This window comes from Sardina pilchardus, chromosome 8 (genome assembly GCF_963854185.1).
Source record: "Sardina pilchardus chromosome 8, fSarPil1.1, whole genome shotgun sequence".
Taxonomy (NCBI): domain Eukaryota; kingdom Metazoa; phylum Chordata; class Actinopteri; order Clupeiformes; family Clupeidae; genus Sardina; species Sardina pilchardus.
Window position 1 is genome coordinate 3496917 of NC_085001.1, and position 27500 is coordinate 3524416.

At 43.0% G+C, this 27500-nt stretch overlaps 3 protein-coding genes across 5 annotated transcripts in view; all 3 read right to left on the minus strand.

The window, feature by feature from the left end:
* Window positions 1-384, minus strand: part of LOC134089376 (uncharacterized) — a 6966-nt gene extending 6582 nt beyond the window's left edge. The window contains exon 1 of the mRNA XM_062543818.1: window positions 159-384. Coding sequence (XP_062399802.1) covers window positions 159-197 — 39 coding nt within the window. The 5' untranslated portion in view covers window positions 198-384. The remainder of the gene's footprint in view (window positions 1-158) is intronic.
* Window positions 385-3832: 3448 nt separating this feature from the next.
* Window positions 3833-15621, minus strand: LOC134088419 (tripartite motif-containing protein 16-like). Of its 2 annotated transcripts, XM_062542375.1 has the most exons (10): window positions 15535-15621; window positions 14561-14625; window positions 12982-13577; window positions 12406-12501; window positions 12021-12254; window positions 11490-11649; window positions 11320-11352; window positions 6684-6743; window positions 5678-5734; window positions 3833-5062 (listed from the first exon to the last, which is right to left on the minus strand). In XM_062542375.1, exons 3-10 carry the CDS (start codon window positions 13567-13569, stop codon window positions 4539-4541), a joined length of 1752 nt encoding a protein of 583 aa, XP_062398359.1. In that variant the 5' UTR covers window positions 13570-13577; window positions 14561-14625; window positions 15535-15621; the 3' UTR covers window positions 3833-4538. The 2 variants fall into 2 exon arrangements, with proteins under 2 accessions (XP_062398359.1, XP_062398360.1); XM_062542376.1 differs by lacking the exon at window positions 15535-15621 and having other exon boundaries at window positions 14561-14676.
* Window positions 15622-18438: 2817 nt separating this feature from the next.
* Window positions 18439-27500, minus strand: part of LOC134088421 (tripartite motif-containing protein 16-like) — a 17828-nt gene continuing 8766 nt past the window's right edge. The window contains exons 1-9 of one of the 2 annotated variants that reach the window (XM_062542381.1): window positions 24829-25396; window positions 23460-23524; window positions 22998-23093; window positions 21626-21859; window positions 21108-21267; window positions 20937-20969; window positions 20704-20763; window positions 19700-19756; window positions 18439-19091 (exon numbers count right to left, since the gene is read on the minus strand). In XM_062542381.1, coding sequence (XP_062398365.1) covers window positions 18574-19091; window positions 19700-19756; window positions 20704-20763; window positions 20937-20969; window positions 21108-21267; window positions 21626-21859; window positions 22998-23093; window positions 23460-23524; window positions 24829-25342 — 1737 coding nt within the window. In that variant the 5' untranslated portion in view covers window positions 25343-25396 and the 3' untranslated portion in view covers window positions 18439-18573. Of the gene's footprint in view, window positions 19092-19699; window positions 19757-20703; window positions 20764-20936; window positions 20970-21107; window positions 21268-21625; window positions 21860-22997; window positions 23094-23459; window positions 23525-24828; window positions 25397-27500 lie in introns of those variants that run through there. The other variant, XM_062542377.1, reaches the window with a different exon arrangement.

Below are 27500 nucleotides of genomic sequence, written 5' to 3' on the forward strand. Positions count from 1 at the left end.
TTACGGCTCAATAGTTACAGCTCTACAGCATTTCTCAACTCAGAGTTCACTATTTTTGTGTAACTTTGAACTATTAATACTACACAAGGGGGTTTATAGAGCACGAGCAGGTATTGTGGCCCTGAAACTGTTGAAAGTATCCTCTGACTATCACTCACGTTGGTCCTCTCCTCCACGGCTTTCCTCAGCTCCTGCATCTCCTTCTCACTTTGCTGGATTCTCTGCTGGAATCTCCTCTGGGTCTCCTTCAGCTCCCCCTGTTGATACAATTGCACACACACTTAAGACAAGTGTATGGCTGTGTCTCAAACGGCCTACCGGTACTTAGTTTAAGTGTACTGCACAGGGCAGATGACAAAGGAAGGTTCTCCGCGCTTTAGCGACAATCCAGTGCAACCAGGCAGATCATGTAGAGAGAAGGAGAGGGACACTGCTGCTGCTCAGATGTCTTCTTCATTTAATTTGATTTACTTCAAGGTGCAAAAACATCTCTTTAAAAAAAAAAAAAAAACAAGTGGGAAAGAGAGATGGGGTGGGATATGGACATGACCACAGGCCAGATTTGAACCTGGGCACAGGTACCTGGTACAAGCACTGTAGCCTGCTGCGCCACAGCACCCCCCACAAAAAACATCACTGACTAATTTTTCGATGTGTAGTCACATCTCCATTAGAGTCCTTGTACAGGGAAAATGGGGGAAAAACTGGTGCTTTCTGATGCGAGATAACCAACTACAGCAGCCAAAGTGCCTATGAGCTGTGCTATGCATGTTCTAAACGTTGTGCCTTCTAACAGACTCAAAATGTCATGACAAGAGCTGTACAACATGAACAGGGTCCTTACATGGCACCACTGTGTGTGTTCAACACAATAATTGTGAAGGAACAGTAGAAATCCTGTGCTTGTAGCCCAGACTGTCCGTTGCTTCCTGCAGCTTAAAGTCTACACCCAAGAAAACTTCTGAAAACAGCTTGGTACTGAATGGCCTGTAAGCAGTTCAGATCTGTGAAATTGGGTGCAATATTGAATGAAAAGCACAATTAGGAGGCCGCAGACTGTTGAGCAGCTGAAATCCTATATTGGGCATAAAATTAATTCTCAAAACTAGTAACTGGTCCCTTCAGGTCCGATCCAGAATGTTGTAAGATGAAGAATTGGAGCAACACAGTGCTATAAATGCCCCTGTCCCAAATCTTTTGAGTCATGCTGCTGGCATCAAATACAAATAATAATATGATATAATGATAATAATAATAATAATAATAATAATAACATTTCTCTCCTTCAACAATTGTCATGCTGTCTTCGATCTATTCTCAAATATACACAGGTTTGACATGATCAGGCCCAATTCACACAAAAGATCCACGACGAGACGAAACCATTGCAGAAGGAGTTGCAACAGTGTGAAATAAATGCTGCACATTGTTGCAAGCCGTCGCAAAGCATTCAACATGTTTAGTCACAGGTTTAGGGTTTTTTGAATGTTGCAACTCGTCTCATCGAGAATCTTTGGTTTGGACCCCCCTTTAGTCATACATTCTTTTTTTAAGCAACTTTTTACACAGCGTCCCAACATTTTCAGAATTGGGGTTGTAAAACACAGGTGTGGCTTCAGTACTCGCCTGTTTGTTTCTCCTTTCCTCGGCAGCCGAGACTGTGTCATGACCTTTATGTTCGTCCATCTTGCACTGAGAGCAGATAAAAATCTGGTCATTGCGGCAAAATATTTCAAGCTTCTTCTTATGACGAGAGCAGATCTTCTTCATGGAGGTCGCGTCAGCCATTTTTTCTCACAAACAAGCACACACTCTGAGAAGCAGCAGCAGAGCAAGAGTTGAATTTAGTTTCTGTTTTGCTTCATCAGAACTCTCAGGAGGAGGACAGGTAGGATGGGGTGGGAATGAGGGATTAGCCAATCAGATGCCTGTGTGTCTTATTGAGAGACCGGGAAAGGCGGTTGGATGGGATTGATTTGTAGGACATGAACTGAAGTGCTCAATACACTGTGATCATGTGCAGTTATACAATAGAGTCTGTGCATGTATATGTTGCCCCTTTTGTGCTTTGTAGATCAGCTATGCCACCAAAGAAGAACAGGGACAGCCTAACAAGTAGTAGCCTAACAAGTTCATATGTGAGTCAAGGCCAGTGACCCAATACTTTTGGCAATATAGTGTATATGAGCGACAAATCAGCGGATCAGTTAGCTGGGCTGCAGGGCATGACTGTAGCCTGACTGAACTACTGCTATGCTCCATTTATTTATCAAAATAACAATTACGAATAGTCCATAATCATTTATTGATGAACATGCAGAATATGAATAGAAATTACATGAACTCATTTCAGTTGGAGAACTGGTATCAAGCATTAAACGCAAGTCAAGCTGGGTCAGAACCTGTAAATAATGTTGGACAAACTTTTGTGCCGCATTCAGGTTGATGCTGCCATGTCAATGTTTGATAGATTATACAACATTTTGAACTTTGCACTTCTTGGTTTCTTGGTTTACAACACTGAAAGGTGTATGCTAGAGCCTCACCTGAGACCAGGAAGAGACTGAGATGTGAGAAACACTAACACGACTGTATAATTGGAATGGGGAAGGCCTCTGAGAACCACCCCAGTCAAGGTGAGATTTAATGATCATACAGAACAGCATAGACAGCATAGACTCAGACACAGCTTATGTGAGGGTGTGGAGATTTGAGAACAGCACTTGTGTGTTCTAGTAAAGCCCTGTTTCAGCATGCCTCAGATGGCCAACTTTTCACACATTGTACATCAAACCATGTCCCATTTGTATCTACGGTAAGTGCACTGGCAAGTGGGACTTCAACATTAGCAACATTAGTAGACATTTGCTGATGTGCTGTGCTCTCAATACAAGATGAAACACACTAGTGTTCCAGAATAGCTGATGATTGAACAGCAGCACTAATAGCAGACACATGAGTGTGCAGTACTGAGGGCCAGAGCTGTGCGTCCTCCATCTACTGCAGTCACTTGCCCTGTACTGTCTCTACGTACCAATGCCAGCCAGTCTTATGGAGGTCTGAAGTGCTGCTGTCAACAGGACCGTGTGCTGCCACCTAGTGGTGATGGGATTCCATGACATGCTGGGCAAAGTACACAGGATGGACCACACTGGGCTCATCAAGGCATTTCTCCCCCAGTAGTTCATGTGTGTGTGCTGATGTGTGTAGGCATTTCTCCCCCAGTGGTTCATGTGTGTGCTGATGTGTGTAGCATGAGCTATAGCTATACGTCATACTACCATGCTGAATGTTATATACGTACAGCTATTTTACATGTTGTCCTCTGTGCTGTCACTTCTTTCACCATAACAGACTAAACAAAGGTCAAAGGTCAGGAGGGTAGATGATAATAATGGCTGGAGACCAACAAGGTACTGAATCACACCTCATTTACACAACCATTACAGTAACATGAGATAACAGAGAATGTGTGTGTGTGTGTGTGTGTGTGTGTGTGTGTGTGTGTGTAGGTGAGGAGAGAAAGGAGAGAGCTGGACTATGGCTCCACTTGTTTTATGATTTATTTAATCTGATGTTTATGGTTTCAGACACACACAATCTCCCACATCATGTACTGATGTCTGACCCCCAGACCCTCTGTTATGTATTCTTATTACACGGCTCTTCAGAGTGCTGCAGAAAGCTCCATTCACATGAATGGGCCTTCCCAACGTTCGGAGGTCTGTTAAATCTATATAATCACCGCTGCAACGTATATAATGGCCGCTGCCAATGACAACAAGTTTTGTGCTTTTAATTCACGTCTTTCATATCATAACAAACAACTATAAACTGCTTGATGAACAAACATGTATTATTGAACTGATTACAAGACTCACATCAACAGAAGTGATCATGGGTGGTTTTGATTTTAAAAAGAGTAAATTTAACATCCACCATAGTATCTGATACATTTAGACAGAGATTGAGTCAGCTTTTCTTACATCAGATATATATTTTTTATATCTCTTCACTTCAACCTCATAAATAATATTTACTTCTACTCAAGTAAATAAACTTCACTTTCAACCTTCCATCAGACATGTGTCCAATCAGAGAGGGCCTAAAGGCCTGAACAGCTGGGGGAGGGGAAGGAGGGTTAGGGGGAGCAGGAGGGAGAGGAAATGGATTGTGGGAGAGGATCAGAGGGGGTGAAACACTGGGCTCATCAACACATTTCCCACCCAATAGTGTATGTGTGGTGCGCTGATGTGTGTTCCAGCAGAGGTGCAATAACTGCTGGGCTCCAGAGATGAGGGAGTGGTTTTGGACTTTTGTTTTCCCCAAGAACAGAGTCTCAGGCAGCTAAGAGGAAGCTGCCAGATCTTAACATGTGAGGGGTGGCTTATATGTGTGCTGATGATACGGGGTGTTTTTTATATGTGTGTGTGTGTGTGTGTGTGTGTGTGTGTGTGTGTGTGTGTGTGTGTATGTGATAACAGCATCTATCTGCATCTGGGGTCTTTACATTTCTGTCCTGCTGTATACAGTTTGTGTTATAACAGCTTCACTGATGATCCAGTATATATCCAAAACCCAGGGTAGAGTGTGTGAGTGAATGTGGTTTGGACTCTGTGCAGGAGGGTCATTGTGTCAGAGATGCTGTAGAAGGCCAGAGTTCCTGCCCCGTGATCCACATACACTCCTATTCTGGAGCTGGCCACTAGAGGGAGCCTAGTCGGTTTATTATTGTGCATGAAAGAGCAGCTGGAGCCGGAGCCGTAGCGCTGCAGACTCCAGGACTGATCATTACCTCCAAACACACACTCATTACCCCCTCCTTTCCTGCTGATGCTTTTATATGAGACGGCTATTTCAACCTCCTGCCCACTGCACTCCAACTCCCAGTAGCAGCGTCCAGACACACCCTCTCTACACAGCACCTGAGGCCAAAAATCAAATCTCTCTGGATGATCAGGATATGACTGGAGCTCAGCTCTGTACTCCACCCTCCTGTTCCCCTCAGACAGATGGAGGTTTATCTGTGCTGTGTTTGGATCCAGTGTGAAGTGACAGGAGTCTGATGAGGGAGAAGGGTGGACAAAGTTAGATTTGCATTTTCATTAGGGTGTGTGTGTGTGTGTGTGTGTGTGCATGAATAGCTGTATGTACATGTGAGTGTTTTTCACTGCTGGTACTCAAAAGATTAAAGATGTGTTTGTGTTTCAGTGTGTGTGTGTGTGTGTGTGTGTGTGTGTGTGTGTGTGTGTGTGTGTGTGTGTGTGTGTGTGTGTGTGGTTATGTTTGAGAGTGTTTATGTACAGTGTGTGTGTGTGTGTGTGTGTGTGTGTTTGTGAATTAGTGTGTGGTTATGTTTGTGAGTGTGAGTGTGAGTGTGTGTGTGTGTGTGTGTGTGTGTGTGTGTGTGTGTGTGTATTTTTGCATGAATAGCTGTATGTACATGTGAGTGTTTTTCACTGCTGGTACTCAAAAGATTAAAGGTGTGTTTGTGTTTCAGTGTGTGTGTTTGTGTGTGTGTGTGTGTGTGTGTGTGTGTGTGTGTGTGTGTGTGTGTGTGTGTGTGTGTGTGTGTGTGTGTGTGTGTGTGTGTGTGTGTGTGTGTTCCACAAATACTTGAATGAGTGGTGCTGAGTGTACATGTTTGTCTCACTGTTTATAGACCAGACCAACTTACATTTTAAGAACTCCTCTTTGGTTACTGGCTCAGTAAAAACAGCCTGGACATCAGACACTGAGAAAGAAGAAATGCATTATAACTAACCAAACTTGAACCAAAGTGAAGATGGAGATGCACTCATTCAAGCATCACTGATCTTCATCAGGATGGGGAGAGCAGGTTCAGAACACCTTCAGATGTGGGGGCTGCTGGTCTAGTGGTTCAGGAGCTTCCAAATGGAACACCTAAAGGTTGTGAGTTTGATCCCAGGGGCTGCCACGACTGTGCCTCTGAGCAGGGCACCTAACCCCAAGTTGCTGCAGTAGTCAGTTCACTCTGAGTGTCTAAACAGCTAAATGATGATTCATTTTTAATGTAATGGAATCATTTGAATCAAATAAGTTGGGATATCACACATTGAATTACTAAAACCCTCTGGGTACAAAAAACACGAGTAAGGATTTATGAGTCACTTTGTCAAATTAATGAATCATCTCACACTGTTAGTCATGACCAACATGGCTACCCACAGAATATCACTATGCACAGGTACAGGTGCACGCCTCAATCAATTATTTATTCGTTTCTCAGAGTGCAGGACAGAACTACTCTGGAGGCTGCACTTTAAATGCATTTCATTATTTCAATATTTTCATTGTTACACTTTTTATCATTCTCATTTTCATATATTTCATTTCATTATTATCCCTCTATAAGTCCCCAACTATTGTATTTAAATGTTAAAGTAAATATAGAAATCATTCAAGATTTCTTCATCTTCAGTAGGAGGGTAAGGGAATGTTTAGAGGACCTTCAGGCCCTTACTGTAAGTAGCCCACCTCAATCAATTCATTACCAAAAGACTACTGCAGAAATAATGGGTGTAATCTACTGGTTTGAAGTATATTCAGTTAAATATAAGTTACGGTTTGTTAAAGCTGAATATAAACGGCCTTCATTTCTTAACTCTAGGGCATTTTTTGCTAGACTTTTACACTGTTAGAATCAGTCAATAAAGACTTACTGAATGGTGGTAGCACCTCATTACTGCTTGTTCTTCTGACTGGGAGTTCAGGATCAGTATCTGGAAACCAACACAGAGACACTCATTCACCCAGGATCTACAGAACGAGCCAACATAAACACATCTGGGAGATGTTTGTTAGCATCTGTAACAGGTCTGTTATCTCTGAAAGGAAGTTTTATTTCAATTGTAAAAGGACATGTAACTTAATGACATGCCATACAGTAACTGTAGCGGCCATTTCAAACAAAGTTTGCCTTGAATAGCCACGAGGTGAGCAAGTGTGTAGTCCGACACGCATTCCAGGTAAAGCACGCACGGTAAAGTTATGTCCAAAGGTAATTTATTAAACAGTCCGGTTGACTTTCAAAGGAATGACTTGAACAACAAAATAAACGCTGAGTATAATGCAAATCTATGCGATCAAACAGGTCACAGTTATGCGGTCGAAAACTATTGCCTTTCACTCGCTCTCACCTGCTGAGCACCTTGACTGTCCACTAATTAACACCATATTTCGCGCCACTAAGGCACGTCAAGGGGAGGGGTCACGCCCCGCATCATCAAGGTGACATTAGATAAGAGTCTCCAGTCTAAATATAAATATCTAAATATGAAACAATAATCGCAGCAACCAAAACTCAAATTACAAAAAAGGCAAACTCAAATAAACTACAATATGGCTCCAACACACTGGCCCCTAATTGTCTAGGCTACCGCAAGACTATTACCAGTAACAAAATAAAATTCAAAGGGGAGTCATACTAGTCAGTACTATAAACATTCTAATGTTCCTTCAATAATGTACATTAGTCAACAATCAATAAGTTCACATTTGTTTTTTTTGTTTTTTTTTACAATTTAGTTTTTTGCATAGTCCTTTAGGTGGTCAAAAGAGTTCAAAAAATTCAAAAAAGTAGTCCAATGTAAGTGTAGTGCAAAAGTGGCAAAGTCCATGTATTGTGCAAACAATGAATGCAGATGTGGTGCAGATGTGAAAAGTCCATGAATGCACATGTATGTAGTGATGTGTGGGCACGCAATGGTATGTTCAGGTTTATCAGTTTATGTAGCGTGCGTATCAACAGGCCATGTTGCGAGTCTGACCGAGTCAAACTCCTAAAGTGTTTGCTCAGCTTCAAGCAACAAGCAGAGCAGAGGTTGACAAAGTTCTCAGGCTTCATACACCTGTCCATCTCAAATCTGCTTATCTGGTCAAATTCTGTGAGCCATCCTTTCCAGGGTCCAGTCTTTTCATCAGGAATGATGTCCCATCCATACTTGGCCTGACAGAGTTTCTGCAGGATCTGTTTGGCTTTGAGGGTAAAGGGAGAGAGAATACCAAGTGGATCAATCTCTTGTTTTTCCTTTTCAGGGAAATCATGATTGTACCGTTTAACTAGCAGTTCTTTGGGGTTCTCCAGTGAGATGCGATTGGTTGTCACAATCTTTGTTCCGGTCTTTTCCGTAGCAGTACTATTGAGTGGACCATTGACCACCCATCCAAACAGAGTTTTAACTGCATACGGTCCATTTCCTTGGCTTCGGATTATCTTCCAAGGTTCCATTGCCTTTGGAACATTGATTCCAATCAACAACTCCACTTCAGCATCAATTTCTTGTAGTTTGATTTCACGCAAATATGGCCATTTTCTCAGGTCTTGTTGAGTCAGCAAATTACCTTTTGAGACTGGGATGGCTGTTTGTGTGTAAACTTTTGGTAGTTCAATGTGTGCATTACCATCTATGCTACCAACCTCCAATCCTGTGAGCTCGCAGCATTTCACAGGTCTTTCTTGTCCCATGGTCTTCAAGATGATCTCAGTCTTGCGCCCTCTGCAGTTCAGCTGGGTCATGAGGTTTTCAGTGCAGAACGTTACAGAGCTGCCTGGATCAAGGAAGGCGTAGGTTTGGATGATTTTACTTCCTTTTGCAGCTTTAACCTGAACCGGAACGATAGCCATGGCACAGTCATTACTGGCCCCTGTTGCATGATAAGCTGAAATCAGAGCACTCTCGACAGAGGCTTCCTTTGAGATGGTGGATTGTGAGGTCTGCGGCTTGGGGTCGATACTGCCAATGTGCAGCACTGTAGGATGTTTCCTTTTGCAAATTTGGCATTCCATTCTTTTATTACAGTCCTTGCTCATGTGACCTTTTTTAAGGCAACCAAAGCAGTGACCATTCTTCTTCAGATGATCAACTTTCTGATCCTGAGTCTTGGAGGCAAACCTTTTACAGTCCGTGACAGAATGTGCATTCTCACAAAAACTACATACAGGCAAGACCCCAGCGTTGGTGTTACTCTGCTGGAGTGATGTAGATGGTTGTCTGGGTCGTAGTTCTTCAAGTGAGGTCACAGAAGTTACAAAACTCTCTTTGAGAGGCTTTGAGCTTGACGCTCTAGATGTCAATGCTACGCCTTTAACTGGATAGGGATCTCTAATATCTCCGAATACCGGATGTAACAATATGGAAGACTGGGTTTCTAGGAATTCTACCAGGTGTCTGAATTTAATGCGCGTGTTCTTCTGGGCACAGTCATACACGAGAGTTCGCCATCTTTCGCGAAGTTTGTATGGAATTTTAGACACCAGCAGTTTCAAGTTTGAAGCAACATTCAATTCATCAAGGTACTCCAAGTCTTGCATAGCATTATAACATTCCCTCAGATACAAGGCATATGCATGTAGTGCGGTTCCATCATCAGGTTTTACAGATGACCAGTTGAGAGCCTTTTCAAGATAAGCATTAGCAATTTTCATTTCATCACCGAAATGTTGCTCAATCAATCCTTTTGCTTCAGTGTAGCCTCTACGAGGATCCATATGCATGCAGCTACGCACCAGGTCTTTGGGTTTTCCTGATGTAAACTGCTCCAAGAAATAAAGCCTATCCTGGAAACTGTTTGTCTTGTCTTCAATCAAATACTTGAATGCATGTACAAATGATTGATACGATAATGGATCTCCATTAAATACTGGCACTTCCCTTTGAGGCAATAAAGAAAGATTTTGTTGTCTTAACAGGAGTTCCGTGATCTCCTTTTGAGTCTGTAGCATGGAAACACTGAAGTCATTTTCAGCAATTCCACCACTGGAAGTAGTGTGAGGGCTAGATGTAGCTGTTGCCCGCTCACCTGTTCTTATATGCTTAACAGTTCTCTGTAATGGTGTTTTGGGCACTGTGGCAACAGGAACGTATTCAACTGCAGATGTTTCAGCAAGAGTGTAATCAACAGTACGAGGCCGATTTCTATCATAATAACTGTTCATTGCATCGCCAGGCTGTTCAGGATCTTCACTCAGAATCTTCAATCTAGCGTCAGCAGCATCTAACTGTGCCTTTAGCTCTAAATGCTCCCTTTTCAATTTTAAAGCTGCCTCCTCCAGCTTTAAAGCATGCAGCGCTGGTACTACTTTGGAACGTGCCTCCAATGCAGCCTTTTCAGCTGCGGCTAGCTTAACAGACGAGGAAGAGGAGCCGACAATGGATATGCTATCCTTTGGTCCAACAGTAGCTTGTAGATTGTGCTGTTTCGTTTTCCAGCTTTCAACATCTCTCAGAAAATAGTTAAAGTTCGCCATTCGTGGTTCAAACCAATAAGCATCATCAACTTCTTTTCCTTCATCCTCAAGAAGATCTTGCACTTTTGTATGCACTGCTTTAAAGTCCTCCATACATGCCAACAAGTCTTTCGTTAGCTGTTCCACCTGAGCAACATCTCCATTTTCAACAAGCAGGGCTTTAATCTCGTTAGTCTTTCGTGTGCACACTCCCAATTTACCTCTTCGCGTTGCCGAGAGTGAATTAAAAAGTTTCTCTGCTTCCGCAGCACTCTGGGCCTCTGCATCAGTCATCTTAAGTTTAAACTGTTTGTAGTCCGTCTATCAAACAAAGTTCAATAAAGTTTTTCTGTTTGTCCGTCAATGCTATCAATGCGTTAATACATTAACATTGTCCATGAATGTTGTTTACAAGATGTCCATTCATCTACTCATTCATCTACTCACGACCCGACGTTTCCTTCAAGCCGACCGTGTCCAACTTCGGCAGCAAACAGCAAACAGCAAACTTTCAGTCCATGATATAATCCACAAAGAAAGAAGTAATCCACTTTGTAGTCCTTCGTTGTTGCGTCGATCTTTGGTTAGTTTTCGACAATTGTAGCGGCCATTTCAAACAAAGTTTGCCTTGAATAGCCACGAGGTGAGCAAGTGTGTAGTCCGACACGCATTCCAGGTAAAGCACGCACGGTAAAGTTATGTCCAAAGGTAATTTATTAAACAGTCCGGTTGACTTTCAAAGGAATGACTTGAACAACAAAATAAACGCTGAGTATAATGCAAATCTATGCGATCAAACAGGTCACAGTTATGCGGTCGAAAACTATTGCCTTTCACTCGCTCTCACCTGCTGAGCACCTTGACTGTCCACTAATTAACACCATATTTCGCGCCACTAAGGCACGTCAAGGGGAGGGGTCACGCCCCGCATCATCAAGGTGACATTAGATAAGAGTCTCCAGTCTAAATATAAATATCTAAATATGAAACAATAATCGCAGCAACCAAAACTCAAATTACAAAAAAGGCAAACTCAAATAAACTACAATATGGCTCCAACAGTAACTCACATTGTAAAGACTGGATGATCTGGATATGTGCCACTGTTGAGAGACCCAGAAAAACAATCAAAATGAGTCCATAACAATTTAAACAAAACATATACCTCCTTGGCGGAGGTAAATAACAGTGCCTTGTAAAAATAGCTCAGGTTTGCGTCCATTCAAGATGACTGTCCAACCTGCTGTAGATATCTTGGCTTCTTCCTGCTCGACGATGTCATTAAGCTGCGCCTTCATTAGGGAGACAGATTCCTTCACAGCCTCAAAAGAGAAACTTTTGCTGAAGGTCATGCTGGCTGAAACTGTATTGCAAGGAGCACCAGTGACTGACACAACATTCTGCAGAGAGAAACACACAGAAGGTGAGACAGGCCACCTGCATATCCAGTCAGGGCTACAGTATTTCCTCAAAAGGCTCAGATGCATCCGTGGGTTAAATCAGCTGGTTTACTGTGTGTAATAAAGTAGTGTTGATTTAGAGTGTGTGTGTCATGATGCAGTCATTCATGTTAGATACACAACGTGCAATGCATTTAAAGCAATACAATCTAATTTTTTTTTACAAATCACACACATCATACAGCACACACACATTTTATTACACACCATTCATTTGAACATACAGTATCTCACAAATACCAACTCAATACTTTATATAAACTCTATAATTTAAATCTTTATGCAGTTTCAGAAGTGCAGATCAAATCTACCTTGAGGAAATGGATGTGATCCTCTGTGTGTGAAAGCTGCTCCAGTTCAGCATCTCTCCTCTTCAGCTCAGCAATCTCCTGCTCCAGTCTCTTCAGGAGTCCTTCAGCCCGACTCACCTCAGCCTTCTCCTGACCTCTGATCAGCTCTGTCACCTCAGAGCGCCTTCTCTCAATGGAGCGGATCATCTCAGTGAAGACCCTCTCACTGTCCTCCACTGCTGTCTGTGCAGAGATCTGTTAGGAGACACACAAAGAGGAGGGCAGGAGACACACAGAGGGAGGTGAAGCTGAAAGTGTTTCATGGTGTCAGTGGTTCTTTGTGTGCTGTAGAGACGGCATCAGAGGCACTCGTTGATGATAGCCCGCTAGTTTGCTCAGTACTCACCTTGAGATTCTCCACAGCCTTCCTCAGCTCCTGCAGCTCCTTCTCTCTCTCCTGGATCCTCTGCTGGAATCTCCTCTGGGTCTGCCCCAACTGCTTCTGTTGATATTAAAACAAACATAACAATGCTTCCTGTTCATTTGTCAAAGCAATGATATCAACTAGATGTATGAAAACAAATCATGCTTGACAATTTGCTGCTACTACTCCATCCGCTACAATTGCAACATTTGATAATATTGTTATGAACTTACAGAACATGAACTTACTCCAGTTGAACAACTGATGTTAAACATCAAACTGTCAAAAGTTAAACTGACTGAGGGACTGTAAAAAGCATTGGACCTTTTGTGCGGTATCATATTCATATTGATGATGCCATGTTAATGTTTGACAGATTTTACACATTTTGCCCTTTGCACTTGCAATGATTTCCTGGTTTGTGTCTTCTCAAATGACAGAGTCAGTAGAAAAACAAAATCAGTAGACTTTAAGAGGTAAAATGCTCGTCATTACACAAACACATTACATGTATATCGGACCTTTCTAATAAAATGAAGACACGAATCCAGTACTCACCTGTTTGGCGGTCCGTTCTGCTGCAGCGGTGACTGTCTCATGGCCTATATGTTCGTCCATCGTGCACAGGTAGCAGATAAACCTCTGATCAGTACGACAAAATATTTCAAACACCTTCTGATGACGGGGGCAGATCCTCTCCTGTAGCTGGCCTGTAGCATCAACCACTGAATGATTTCTTCCTGGATTCACATCATTGTGAACTTTGAAGTGACTTTCACAGTAAGACAACAGACAATCCAGACAGGATTTGACGGCTTTGAGTTTTCTCCCAGTGCAGACGTCACACTCCACCTGTATGCGTCCGGCAGAAGACTGAGCAGCAGCAGCAGCCTGGAGTCCAGTCTTCCTGAAGTCCTCCACCATCTCAGCAATCAGAGTGTTTTTACTGACAGCAGGTCTCGGCCTAAATGTCCGTCTGCACTGGGGGCAGCTGTAGATGCCTTTACCATCCTCCTGATCCCAGCAGCCTTCAATGCAGCCCAAACAATACGTGTGTCCACATGGAATGGAGACTGGATTCTTCAGTAGATCCAGACAAACTGAACAAGTGAAGGACTCCTGTCTTTTGGCTGAAGCGTCCGCCATGTCTTGTCCTGACCACACACAGCAAGAGACAGCAGTGTGAAAGGGCACTTTTGGTTTCCTGTATTATCATCAGAAGGAGTGGCTGCCACATGGATAAGGAGGAGGGACTGCAACTATATCTGAGAATATACACTGTGTCTCTCAGTGTGTGTGTGTGTGTATGAAACAGCAATAGATAACAGTGAGTCTCTGACTATGAGATGACAAAAAGATAAAGGTATGCACTGTACAGTATATGTCATTTCTTTGTGAGTGATATTGTTTTTTTGTGGCGTGTATGGGTACAGATGGCGTGTATGGGTACAGATGGCGTGCATGCCGTGGAACAGATGTTTTTGTATTTCAGGTTTTCATTTCCTCTGCAGTCTTCAAGAATCAGTTCAAATGGTCTACTGAGCGAACACAAACCCCATGTGAACATGAATATAGTAAACAGTATATTCATATTTATAGAGTGGCCCAAAGATCTTGTAGTGGGTGGTGCACCACTGTCCCAAAAGCCATGTAATGGCATATAGGGACTAAAGAGACTGGAACACAATATGATCATTCTGTATGTGATCCAAATGTTTTAGAATGCTTGAGATGGCTGAGCTTTCCATGGGCTTGAAGCATGCCATCAAACTGGTCTTTCCAGGTTCATCTGAGTGTTTACTGTAACTGTAGGAGTTTTCATATAACCTGTTATTCTTGGCCTGGCTGGTGGCTGTTACCATGACAACCTGCCAGCACTTTTTCCAACTATTTATATCCTGTATACCTTAATTTCCCAACTACATTGATTATGCAACCTTTATTTAGCTAAGAGGTTAATACACAGGGGCAGTTAATATGGTATCAATATGGTTTTGTTTCTTTTAACTTAAAACACTGTCCTGCGGCTTATACACAAGAAATTACTGTAAATGTGTTAGTTAACAAGCTCAGTGTGTGGCAGTGTGTTTTCATGGGCTAGAAGGGTGTGTCATCAAACTGGTCCTTCCAGACTCACAGATTTGTTTTTGTATTTAAGGTTTCCATTTCCTCTTCAGACTCCAAGAGTCGGTTCAAATGGTCCTGAGCAAACACAAACCCCACACGAACCTGGACAGTTGCCCATAGGATATATACAGTTGTGGACATTAATATACATACAGTACACATGCTAAAGTTGACTAAACAGAGGCATTAAAGTGGTGGTTAAAGGGATGATGATGTGTAAAGAGATGGTGGTTAAAGGGATGGTGGGTAAAGAGATGGTGGTTAAAGGGATGGTAGTTAAAGGGATAGTGTGTAAAGACATGGTGGTTAAAGGGATGGTAGTTAAAGGTATAGTGTGTAAAGAGATGGTGGGTAAAGGGATGGTGGTAAAGGAGATGGTGTGTAAAGGGATGGTAGTTAAAGGGATGGTGGGTAAAGGGATGGTAGTTAAAGGGATGGTGGGTAAAGGGATGGTGGGTAAAGGGATGGTGGTTAAAGGGATGGTGGGTAAAGGGATGGTGGGTAAAGGGATGGTGGTTAAAGGGATGGTGTGTAAAGAGATGGTGGTTAAAGGGATGGTGGTTAAAGGGATGGTGTGTAAAGAGATGGTGGGTAAAGAGATGGTGGTTAAAGGGATGGTGGTTAAAGGGATGGTGTGTAAAGAGATGGTGGTTAAAGGGATGGTGGTTAAAGGGATGGTGTGTAAAGAGATGGTGGTTAAAGGGATGGTGGTTAAAGGGATGGTGTGTAAAGAGATGGTGGTTAAAGGGATGGTGGGTAAGGGATGGTGGGTAAAGGGATGGTAAAGGAATGGTGGTTAAAGAGATGGTGTTTAAAGAGATGGTGGTTAAAGGGATGGTGTGTAAAGAGATGGTGGTTAAAGAGATGGTGGTTAAAGGGATGGTGGTTAAAGGGATGGTGTGTAAAGAGATGGTGGTTAAAGGGATGGCACTGCCCCAGCTGATGGTGCAAATGTTCTACAGGAAATGTTTACAAATTCCAAACCAGGTCACGGTTCTCTGCCATCATCTGGCACAAGGACCCGAGGAGGCCTGTTGGAGCAGCCGTCGTCAGGTAACACATACTCCAAACACACACACACACACACACACACACACACACACACACACACACACACACACACACACACACACACACACACACACACACACACACAATTACACACTGTACGAATATTTGCACAACATGTAAAAGTGTAAAACTGCAAATATCTGCACAAAGTGTGAAAGTACAGCATACCTGTAGAAATGCACTGAGCTACTGGTCTTGATGTCCTTCATACCTGTAGAAATGAACTGAGCTACTGGTCTTGATGTGCTTCATACCTGTAGAAATGTACTGAGCTACTGGTCTTGATGTGCTTCTTGCCCTCAGGCCCCTGCCAACCTCATGTCATTTGAGTAGCTGCCAGAAGAGGGTGCTATTGAGCATGACGTGTCAGTCTCCATCAGCAGTAACAGCAGTGATGTGCAGGATCAGTCTCCATCAGCAGTAACAGCAGTGGTGTGCAGGATCAGTCTCCATCAGCAGTAACAGCAGTGGTGTGCAGGATCAGTCTCCATCAGCAGTAACAGCAGTGGTGTGCAGGATCAGTCTCCATCAGCAGTAACAGCAGTGGTGTGCAGGATCCACTCTGCGGTGGGTGGCCCATCGGGCCTTGTGTTCTGGTGAGAGGTGCTGCCTTTGTTCTGCAAAGACAAGAGGACACTGAGACTCTGGACCCGACGCTGAGGCATCCCAGCTGGCCTTTCCCAGCTCCTGGACATGGAGCAGTGCTGTGTGTCTCTCTCGCTGGGTAATCTGGTGTGTGTGTGTGTGTATGTGTGTGTGTGTGTGTGTGTGTGTGTGTGTGTGTGTGTGTCTGTGTGTCTGTGTGTGTCTGTGTGTGTGTGTGTGTGTGTGTGTGTGTGTGTGTGTGTGTGTGTGTGTGTGTGTGTGTGTGTGTGTGTGTCTGTGTGTCTGTGTGTTTGCGAACATGAGCATGCCCAGTTGATGTGCACACCAGCATACAGCCCCAGAGACTCCTGTGTACATTTCTCTCTCACACACACACACACACACACACACACACACACACACACACACACACACATTGTGGTGATGGTTGCAAAAACACACACATACTGAATCATCTTACCCATTATGGGCACAGAGGCCTCTCTTCTCTCTCTCTCTCTCTCTCTCTCTCTCTCTCTCTCTCTCTCTCTCTCACACACACACACACACCTGTAAATTCATCAGCTTTTGTTCTTCAGAACTGTATGACCTCACGTGAGTGAGAAGTGTACCTACACTTCACCTACACCAAGTATTTACACAGATATCCTCCTACACACGCGCGTGCACACACACACACACACACACACACACACACACACACACACACACACACACACAGAGGTTGGGACAGTTTGGTCACTGTACATACTGTAACTCCTGTATGAAACCTGTATGGCCCTGTATGGTGTGTGTGTAATCTCAAAAGTGTTGTTTGAAACTGGACCAGAGATGGACTGCTGAACAGTCTGCCTGCGTGATTTGGGTTTGTTTGTTTATTCGTTTGTTTTAATTTTTTGTTTGTTTGTTTGTTTTTTAATACCACATGTGTCATGAATGCTGTATTATCTACCATAAATGGGTGACCTCACATTTCAGCTTGTTGTTATGTGTTGATCCTTAACCACTTAGAGTTTGGAAAGGGTGTATTTAGTCTCACACACACATACAGACACAGTAGAATACCATGGAGTTGATGTGAGACAATATTAGTTACTAATTATCACTAAAACAGTAATAGTGAGGCCAGTTTAAATGAAAACAAAACAGCAGTAGGGTGAGTTAAACAGCTGTCAATCAACCTAATAGACTCCTCCTCTCAAACTGAGTTAGAAAACACCATCAGACAGAGCTGGATAAGACACTGACCTACACCATCAGACAGAGCTGGATAATCCACTGCACTACACCATCAGACAGAGCTGGATAATCCACTGAACTACACCATCAGACAGAGCTGGATAATCCACTGCACTACACCATCAGACAGAGCTGGATAAACCTGAACTAATCTGTTGATTGTGCCGTGTTGCTTCTGTAGATCTCCCATATTTAGCTGATGATCTGTTCCAAAGGTAAATCCAAGGTCACAATAACTCCACTGCTGATCTAGGAGCTATCCAATACCCAGGGTAGAGTGTGTGAGTGAATGTGGTCTGGAGTCTGTGCAGGAGGGTCATTGTGTCCGTGATGCTGTAGAAGGCCAAAGTTCCTGCCCTCTGTTCTGGATCTGGCCACTAGAGGGAGTTGTGTCTTCATTACTGTGCCTGAATGAGGAGCCTTTTGAATCGAGTTTCAGGCAGGGTTTCAGACACACACACTCTCACATAACCTGTACTGATGTCTGATCCTCTGTAATTTATTCATAACAAACAACTATAAAATGATCGATAAACAAACGTGTATTACTGAATTGATTACATGACTCATGTCAACATTAGTGATATTTTGTTTTATTTTAAAAAAGGGTCAATTTAACACCCACCATATTTTCTGATACATTTAGACAGAGATTGAGTCGGCTTATCTTACATCAGATATACTTGTAATCTCTTGACTACAACCTCATGAATAATATTTACTTCTACTCAACTTAATGAACTTCACTCTCAACCTTCCATGAGACACATGTCCAATCACAGAGAGACTAAAGGCCTGAACAGCTGGGGGAGGGGAAGGAGGGTTAGGGGGAGCAGGAGGGAGAGGAAATGGATTGTGGGAGAGGATCAGAGGGGGTGAAACACTGGGCTCATCAACACATTTCCCCAAGAACACAGAATATCAGGCAGCTGATGAGGTGTGTGTGTGTGTGTGTGTGTGTGTGTGTGTGTGTGTGTGTGTGTGTGTGTGTGTGTGTGTGTGTGTGTGTGTGTGTGTGTGTGTGTGTGTGTGTGTGTGTGTGTGTGATAACAGCATCTATCTGTATGTGGGGTCTTTATATTTCTGTCCTGCTCTATATGGTGTGTGTTATAACAGCTTCACTGATGATCCAGTATTTATTCCAAACCCAGGGTAGAGTGTGTGAGTGAATGTGGTCTGGACTCTGTGCAGGAGGGTCATTGTGTCAGAGACATTGTAGAAGGCCAGAGTTCCTGCCCTGTGATCCACATACACTCCTATTCTGGAGCTGGCCACTAGAGGGAGTTTAGTCCGTTTTTTATTGTGCCAGAAAGAGGAGCTGGAGCCGTAGCGCTGCAGCCTCCAGGACTGATCATTAAATCCAAACACACACTCAACACCCCCTCCTTTCCTGCTGATGCTTTTATATGAGACGGCTATATCAACCCCCTGCCCACTCCACTCCACCTCCCAGTAGCAGCGTCCAGACACACCCTCTCTACACAGCACCTGCTGCCAATAATCAAATCTCTCTGGATGATCAGGATATGACTGGAGCTCAGCTCTGCACTCCACCCTCCTGTTCCCCTCAGACAGATGGAGGTTTATCTGTGCTGTGTTTGGATCCAGTGTGAAGTGACAGGAGTCTGATGAGGCAGAAGGGTGGACAAAGTTAGATTTGGTATTTGTATGTGTGTGTGCGAGTGTGTGTGTGTGTGTGTGTGTGTGTGTGTGTGTGTGTGTGTGTGTGTGTGTGTGTGTGTGTGTGTGTGTGTGTGTGTGTGTGTGTGTGTGTGTGTGTGTGAGGGAAATTATGAACATTTTTGCATGAATGACTGTATCCAAGTGTAAATATAGTGTGCTTCAGTGCTTGTATTGAACATTATGGTTCAGTGTGTGTGAGTGTTGTTCATATATGTGTGTGTATGGTACAAATGTGATTTACTGTATTGTTGAGATTCTAGTGTCTGTACTCAAAACTTCAAAAGTGTGAATAGCCATGTGTGTGTGTGTGTGTGTGTGTGTGTGTGCGCGTGTGTGCGTGGGTGTGTGTGTGTGTGTGTGTGTGTGTGTGTGTGTGTGTGTGTGTGTGTGTGTGGTTATGTTTGTGTGTGTGTGTGTGTGTGTGTGTGTGTGTGTGTGTGTGTGTGTGTGTGTGTGTGTGCGGGTGTGTGTGTGTTTCCACAAATACTTGAATGAATGACTGTATATGTGTACATGTTTGTCTCAGTGTTTGTAGACCAGACCAACTTACACTTTAAGAACTCCTCTCTGGTTACTGGCTCAGTAGAAACAGCCTGGACATCAGACACTGAGAAAGAAGAAATGCATTATAACTAACCAAACTGGAACCAAAGTGAAGATGGAGATGCACTCATTCAAGCATCACTGATCTTCATCAGGATGGGGAGAGCGGGTTCAGAACACCTTCAGATGTGGGGGCTGCTGGTCTAGTGGTTCAGGAGCTTCCAAATGGAACACCTAAAGGTTGTGAGTTTGATCCCAGGGGCTGCCATCATTGTGCCTCTGAGCAGGGCACCTAACCCCAAGTTGCTGCAGTAGTTCCTGTAGTTAGTTCACTGAGTCTCTAAACAGCGCCAGCTAAATGATCATTCATTTTAATGTAATGGAACCAAAATGGGTCAAATAAGTTGGGATATCATACATTGAATTTAGTTAAGTAAAGTTAGCATTATGAGTCACTTTGTCTAATTAATTAATGAATCATCTCACACTGTTAGTCATGACCAACATGGCTACCCACAGAATATCACTATGCACAGGTACAGGTGCATGCTTCAATCAATTATTTATTAGTTTCTCAGAGTGCAGGACAGAACTACTCTGGAGGCTGCACTTTAAATGCATTTCATTATTTCAATATTTTCATTGTTACACTTTTCATTATTCTCATTTTCATATATTTCATTTCATTATTATCCTTCTATATAAGTCCCCAACTATTGTATTTAAATGTTAAAGTAAATATAGAAATCATTCAAGATTCCTTCATCTTCAGTAGGAGGGTAAGGGCATGTTTAGAGGACCTTCAGGCCCTTATTGTAAGTAACCCACCTCAATCAATTCATTACCAAAAGACTACTGTAGAAATAATGGGTGTAATCTACTGGTTTGAAGTATATTCAGTTAAATAAGTTATGGCTTGTTAAAGCTGAATATAAACTGCCTTCATTTCTTAACTCTAGGGCATTTTTTGCTAGACTTTTACGCTGTTAGAATCAGTCAATAAAGACTTACTGTATGGTGGTAGTGTCTCATTACTGCTTGTTCTTCTGACTGGGAGTTCAGGGTCAGTATCTGGGAACCAACACAGAGACACTCATTCACCCAGGATCTACAGAACGAGCCAACATAAACACATCTGGGAGATGTTTGTTAGCATCTGTAACAGGTCTGTTATCTCTGAAAGGAAGTTTTATTTAAGCTGTAAAAGGACATGTAACTTAATGACGTGCCATACAGTAACTCACATTGTAAAGACTGGATGATCTGGATATGTGCCACTGTTGAGAGACCCAGAAAAAACAATCAAAATGAGTCCATAACAATTTAAACAAAACATATACCTCCTTGGCGGAGGTAAATAACAGTGCCTTGTAAAAATAGTTCAGGCTTGTGTCCATTCAAGATGACTGTCCAACCTGCTGTAGATATCTTGGCTTCTTCTTGCTTGAAGATCTCATTGAGCTGCGCCTTCATTAGGGAGACAGATTCCTTCACAGCCTCAAAAGAGAAACTTTTGCTGAAGGCCATGCAGGCTGAAACTGTATTGCAAGGAGCACCAGTGACAGACACAACATTCTGCAGAGAAACACACAGAAGGTGAGACAGGCCACCTGCATATTCAGTCAGGGCTACAGTATTTCCTCAAAAGGCTCAATTCAATCCGTGGGTTAAATCAGCTGGTTTACTGTGTGAAGTAGTGTTGATTTAGAGTGTGTGTGTAATGATGCAGTCATTCATGTTAGATACACAACGTACAATGCATTTTAGCAATACAATCTATTTTTTTAACACATCGCACACATCATACAGCACACACACATTATTTATTACACACCATTCATTTGAACATATGTCACAAATACCAACTCAATACTTTATGTATACTCTATCATTTAAATCTATATTCAGTTTCAGAAGTGCAGATCAAATGTACCTTGAGGAAATGGATGTGATCCTCTGTGTGTGAAAGCTGCTCCAGTTCAGCATCTCTCCTCTTCAGCTCAGCAATCTCCTGCTCCAGTCTCTTCAGGAGTCCTTCAGCCCGACTCACCTCAGCCTTCTCCTGAGCTCTGATCAGCTCTGTCACCTCAGAGCGCCTTCTCTCAATGGAGCGGATCATCTCAGTGAAGACCCTCTCACTGTCCCCCACTGCTGTCTGTGCAGAGCTCTGTTAGGAGACACACAAAGAGGAGGGCAGGAGACACACAGAGGGAGGTGAAGCTGATAGTGTTTCATGATGGCAGTGGTTCTTTGTTGCAGCAGAGGCATACATGTAGTTAGTTACTCACTGGACTCACAACAATCTGTCCTGAGGGTGGAATTAGAACTGTATGCTACTAATGTTAACCCTTCCCACCCCCCTGCATTCAGTATTTATATTACACACTTAAACCTGATTACTACTTTATTGACATGCTTCTGTCCTCTGTCAAATATAGAATAGCTTTTCAAGCTGCACTACATTTATGAATCCACCCATATGAAAAAGAAATAGAAAAAACGTATACCGCCAGCATTGTGTTTTATGTACAAAACTTGTATGATTTACTCTTGAAAGTGGCCCCTTTATCGTTTTCCCCATACATGTCATATATAGTCCTTACCGTTTACAAAGTTTTATATGTTTCAGGTTACACAGATTTACTGAGGATCTTATAATGGTCTTATATGGGACAAGATTCCAACCCATATGGAAAATAAATAGACAAATCATACACAATTTTACCATGTTTTAACTGAGTCCTGATAGATTTTTATATGACAGTGAAACCATTATAAGATCCTTAGTAAATCTGTGTATGACATTGTATGAGGAAAACAAGAAAGGGGCCACTTTCAAGAGTAAATCATACAAGTTTTGTATTAACACATTGCTGGCAGTATAAGATTTTTCTATTTCTTTTTCATATGGACAATGTGTGCTTTATGCTTTAATTCATTCCTTCATGTGTGCTTTATGCTTTAATTTACTCATTCCTTCATGTGTGTTCTTTATGCTTTAATTCATTCATTCATTCATTCATTTATGCTTTCAATTCAATTCAATGAAATGCTTTCACTGCCCCCTACCAGCTTCTCCAACCCAGTACCGCAAGGACTTGTTGTAGGCTACTGTCATGTTTGTCATTGTCATGTCTATTATTCGTGCTGAGGTTTGAGGAGCTGGCAGGGGGACAGTTAGCAGCCTATTCTTAACACTCTTCCGTAATAAAACTTGTTTTATGTGTAGAGACCCTGAGTAAGCTACCAACGAGGTTTGGTGCTGTTTTGAACAATATTTTTTTTATAGTTTTCTCAGTACTCACCTTAAGAGTCACCACAGCCTTCCTCAGATCCTTCAGCTCCTTCTCTCTTTCCTGAATGTGCTGCTGGAATCTCTTCTGGGTCTGTCCCAACTGTTCCTGTTGATAAAAGTGCAGACATATACTTTGCCATAACTTCCCTTAATTCAACAAAATATTTATTGCAAATAACAAAACAATTTCATGAGGAATAGACAATAGCTACCTGCTAAAGAAATCCTATGAACACATGGCAGTGACAATAAACATAACACTATAATCAAAACCTGTAGGCTAAAGGATTGTAGGCCTATTTTGCACAGGCTGACTTACATACAAAACTGAACCACCTGATATCCTTATTCTGTCAAAGGGGGCATGCAAGTCATAATGTGACTATATGTTGAGAAGTAATAAGGCTCCATGTATTAAAACCAATGTGTTTTTAATCAGACATAGCGACAAGTGCACAAGACGCCTACTCACCTGTTTGTCAGTCCTTTCTGCAGCAGCTGTGACTACGTCATGGCCTTTATGTTTGTCCATCGTGCATAGGGAGGGAAAGTGAAAACCAGCGCCCCAAGTGGTTGCGTTCCTATCGAAGAGCAGCTCCAATGTTAAGTCCCATAGACCGACTTTTCAAAAAAATACTACGCAGCTATACCAGCGATCTTATCCACCAAAAATATTTTTCAGTCGGCATACTGTAATAATCTACTAACTGTGAAAATATCAGACTCTATTTCGCCTTATTTAAAAAAAACGTAATTGCTCGTTTCATTTCATAAATGGACTACAACTTCAAGTGACGTGACACCCTTCGACGACGTTACTCACCTAGCATGGTTTGTTTATTAGCCTGTTAGCTAGTTGGTTAGTTAGTAGACAATCACACTTACTGCCAGCTCTTGTGTGAGTAGGAGCACAACACAAGTTATCCCAACATAAAGGTAATTACCACGCGGTTTACATCGCTCTCTGTTATTACAAAAATATGATAAGCAAGTTAAGCAAATTGCCGTTTTGATCAGTTGGAGATGGAGCGCCCAAACTGGTGACGTCAAATGCTACTGTAGCTAGCTACTGTAGTTCGTTATCACCATGTTACAAACAAACTCAAAACAATTAAACTGATCCTAAAAAATAAAGTATGACCACTAGAAGCAATAGAGCTGACCTACATGGATAGCATATTGAAGGCATTTAACTAACTTCCGATCGTGGGCCGAGATATATTTTTTCTAAAAGAAAATCCCATCCTCTCCCGCTAGCCTCTAGGAACGCAACCACCAGGTGGCGATGAGATTACTTTCCCTCCCTATAGACCTCTGAAGTTCGCCTACAAAAAAGCTGCCATCTTTGAAATTCGGTATCTGGCGATTTTTCCTATGGGAAAATAACATGGGGATTTTGAATTATCGCACCTGTCAAACTCTCGCGGGGACGATAAAGTCTTAAATGCAGACGTTTTCCTGAACACACTTTTGTCCTCTGCCTTCTTGTGCATACTGTGATCTCCGGTGCGCGAAGGCGGCAGACTTTGATTTTTGCTACCCCAGAGCTAACTGGCTAACTAACTGAATGGCAAGTTGCATAGCAAGTTAGCTCTGGGGAAGCAAAATTCAAAGTCTGCCGCCTTCGCGCACCGGAGACCACAGTATCCTCTCGAAGGCAGAGGACAAAAGTGTGTTCAGGAAAACACCTGAATTTCCGATTTTGTCATCCCCGCGAGAGTTTAACAGGTGTGATAATTCCAAATCCTCATGTTAATTTCCCATAGGAAAAATCGTCAGATACCGTAACTCCTTATATGGGCAAAGATGGTAGCTTTTTTGTAGGCGAACTTCAGAGGTCTATAGATAGCAGATACAACTCTGATCGGTACGACAAAATATTTCAAGCACCTTATTATGACGGGAACATATCCTCTCCTGTAGCTGACCTATGGCATCAACCACTGAGTGTTTCCTTGGATTTGCATCATTGTGAACTTTGAAGTGGGTTTCACAGTACGACACCAGACAATCCAGACAGGACTTCACGGCTTTGAGTTTTCTCCCAATACAGACATCACACTCCACATCTCCAGGTCCAGCAGCGATCAGAGCAGGAGCTTCTATTCTTGTCTTTCTTATTTGTTCCACAAGTTCTGCAACAACGTTATTTCTGTTTAAAACGGGTCTTGGACTGAAGGTCTGTCTGCACTGGGGGCAGCTGTAGACTCCCTTCTGATCTTCCTGATCCCAGCAGCCCTTAATGCAGCCCGTGCAGTAATTATGTCCACAGTGAAGAGTCACTGGATCCTTCAGTAGATCCAAACATATAGGACACATTAAAAGATCGGGGTTACTTGAAATCGCTTCAGCCATTTTCGTTAGCTGTTACCTACTACACGAGTATTGAGCGATATTTCTTTCACTTTCGTTTCCTCTTAAACGCTTCCTTGTTGCTTACATGCAGTGGGGTCAAAGTTCGAGCCACCATTTTCATTATTATTAACCATGAAGAAGAATAACACAAGCTGCATGGACTGTTACCTACATTAATAATAACATCGGCTGTAGAATATAGGCTGTCTGGCTGTCTGCATTTGTGTTTCACATGGATAAGGAAATACGAAAAACATTTGCAGGCAGACTGGTCTACATTTTTTTGTCTAAATAGCTTATTAAAAAAATAGCCTATTCTATTGCATATCAGGACACATTAACCAATAAGATAAAGCTACCATTTCAGAGCTAAGAAAGTGCATGGGTAAACAAATGCAGTGCAGCATGTGTTAAGGCTGATGGATATCAGATTGTAGCCTACAGTAGGCCCATCAGGCCCCATCTAGTGGAAATATTTTAGTTTGAAACAATTCACGTGATCTCAAAGTCTGCACAGCAATATTGATAATACAATGACATGCAACTGAAGGAGACAGCCATATGACTTATATGAATAAGGACACACACACACACACACACGCACACGCACACAAATGGGAACTAGGCCTACAGTCATTCTGATTGAAGCCCATCATCAAGAAGGGAGAAACTCTTTTGGCGACATTAACAATACATTATGTGGTGGGATTTATCGTACGTCATGTGTGCCATGGTGAAATCAATAAAATACTTTTTGGGTCTATATCATAACAATCTCAATGGAGCAGATGGAAAATAGGGTCAGCAAAAGTCACAAGCATTTTCTCTCATTTCTATCAATGTATGCCTTAATGAATATGAAGTTTATTGACGTTTATGAGGCAAAAGGCACTGGTGGTCACCATGGTGACCGGTGGCTTGGGCTACATCCAAAAAACCTGGTCAGCCAGACCCACGGCAAGGAGAGACGCCACCTCCTCCAGGAAGAGGCAGACCCACGGCAAGGAGAGACGCCACCTCCTCCAGGAAGAGGCCGACCCACGGCAAGGAGAGACACCACCTCCTCCAGGAAGAGGCAGACCCACGGCAAGGAGAGACGCCACCTCCTCCAGGAAGAGGCAGACCCACGGCAAGGAGAGACGCCACCTCCTCCAGGAAGAGGCCGACCCACGGCAAGGAGAGACGCCACCTCCTCCAGGAAGAGGCCGACCCACGGCAAGGAGAGACGCCACCTCCTCCAGGAAGAGGCCGACCCACGGCAAGGAGAGACGCCACCTCCTCCAGGAAGAGGCCGACCCACGGCAAGGAGAGACGCCACCTCCTCCAGGAAGAGGCCGAGCAGGCGTAGAGGAAGAGCGAGTGAGCAGGGCGGTGGGACTCCAGCAGCAGGGAGCCTGGACCAGGTGGAGGAGTAGGCTACACTGCAGCGCAGGATCACCTGGGCCAACATCTTGCAGGCAGATTTCCACCGGGTCCATATCCTGCAAGCTGTCTGATGCCCTGCCAGGCCCAGCAAACCTCTGTGTCTGGGGGAAGAGGAAGAGTGAGACACCTTCCTGCCTTCTTTGCTCTGGAAGAGGCTCTTTAGAACATCTCCTCGGCAGCTGCCCAAAGGCTCTGGCTGATGCTCGCTACTGTTGGTGCCATGACCATGTGCTTGAGGTAACTGAGCTTAGCCTCAGCCATCAGCACCAGCAAACACCATCATGCTCCAAAGCAGGCTTAATATGACTGCAGATCAGTTAAAGCAACACTATGTGGGTCTTTATACCAAAACAATTGGTTCAAATGACTCATTTCAAACTCATGACACAGAGGAGGGCATTGCCAATGCGTGTCCATAACACCTTGTTATTTGCAGGAACATGACCCTTGTAGCCACACTGTGACCTACTAGAGATGCATGGGCACTATTTTCATACAGTATTATCAAAGGGTATACATTCTGAACATTTTTTTTAAGATTTTAAGATTTGGAAAACGAAGTGTGGGTTATAAAATGAATGACACAGTGATATTTTTTGTAAACATTTAATAATGATACCAGGAGGAAATTGATGTGATCCTCTGTGTGTGAAAGCCGCTCCAGAGCAGATCCTCTCCTGTAGCTGACCTGTGGTATCATCCACTGACTCCACATAGAATATGACAGCTTTCA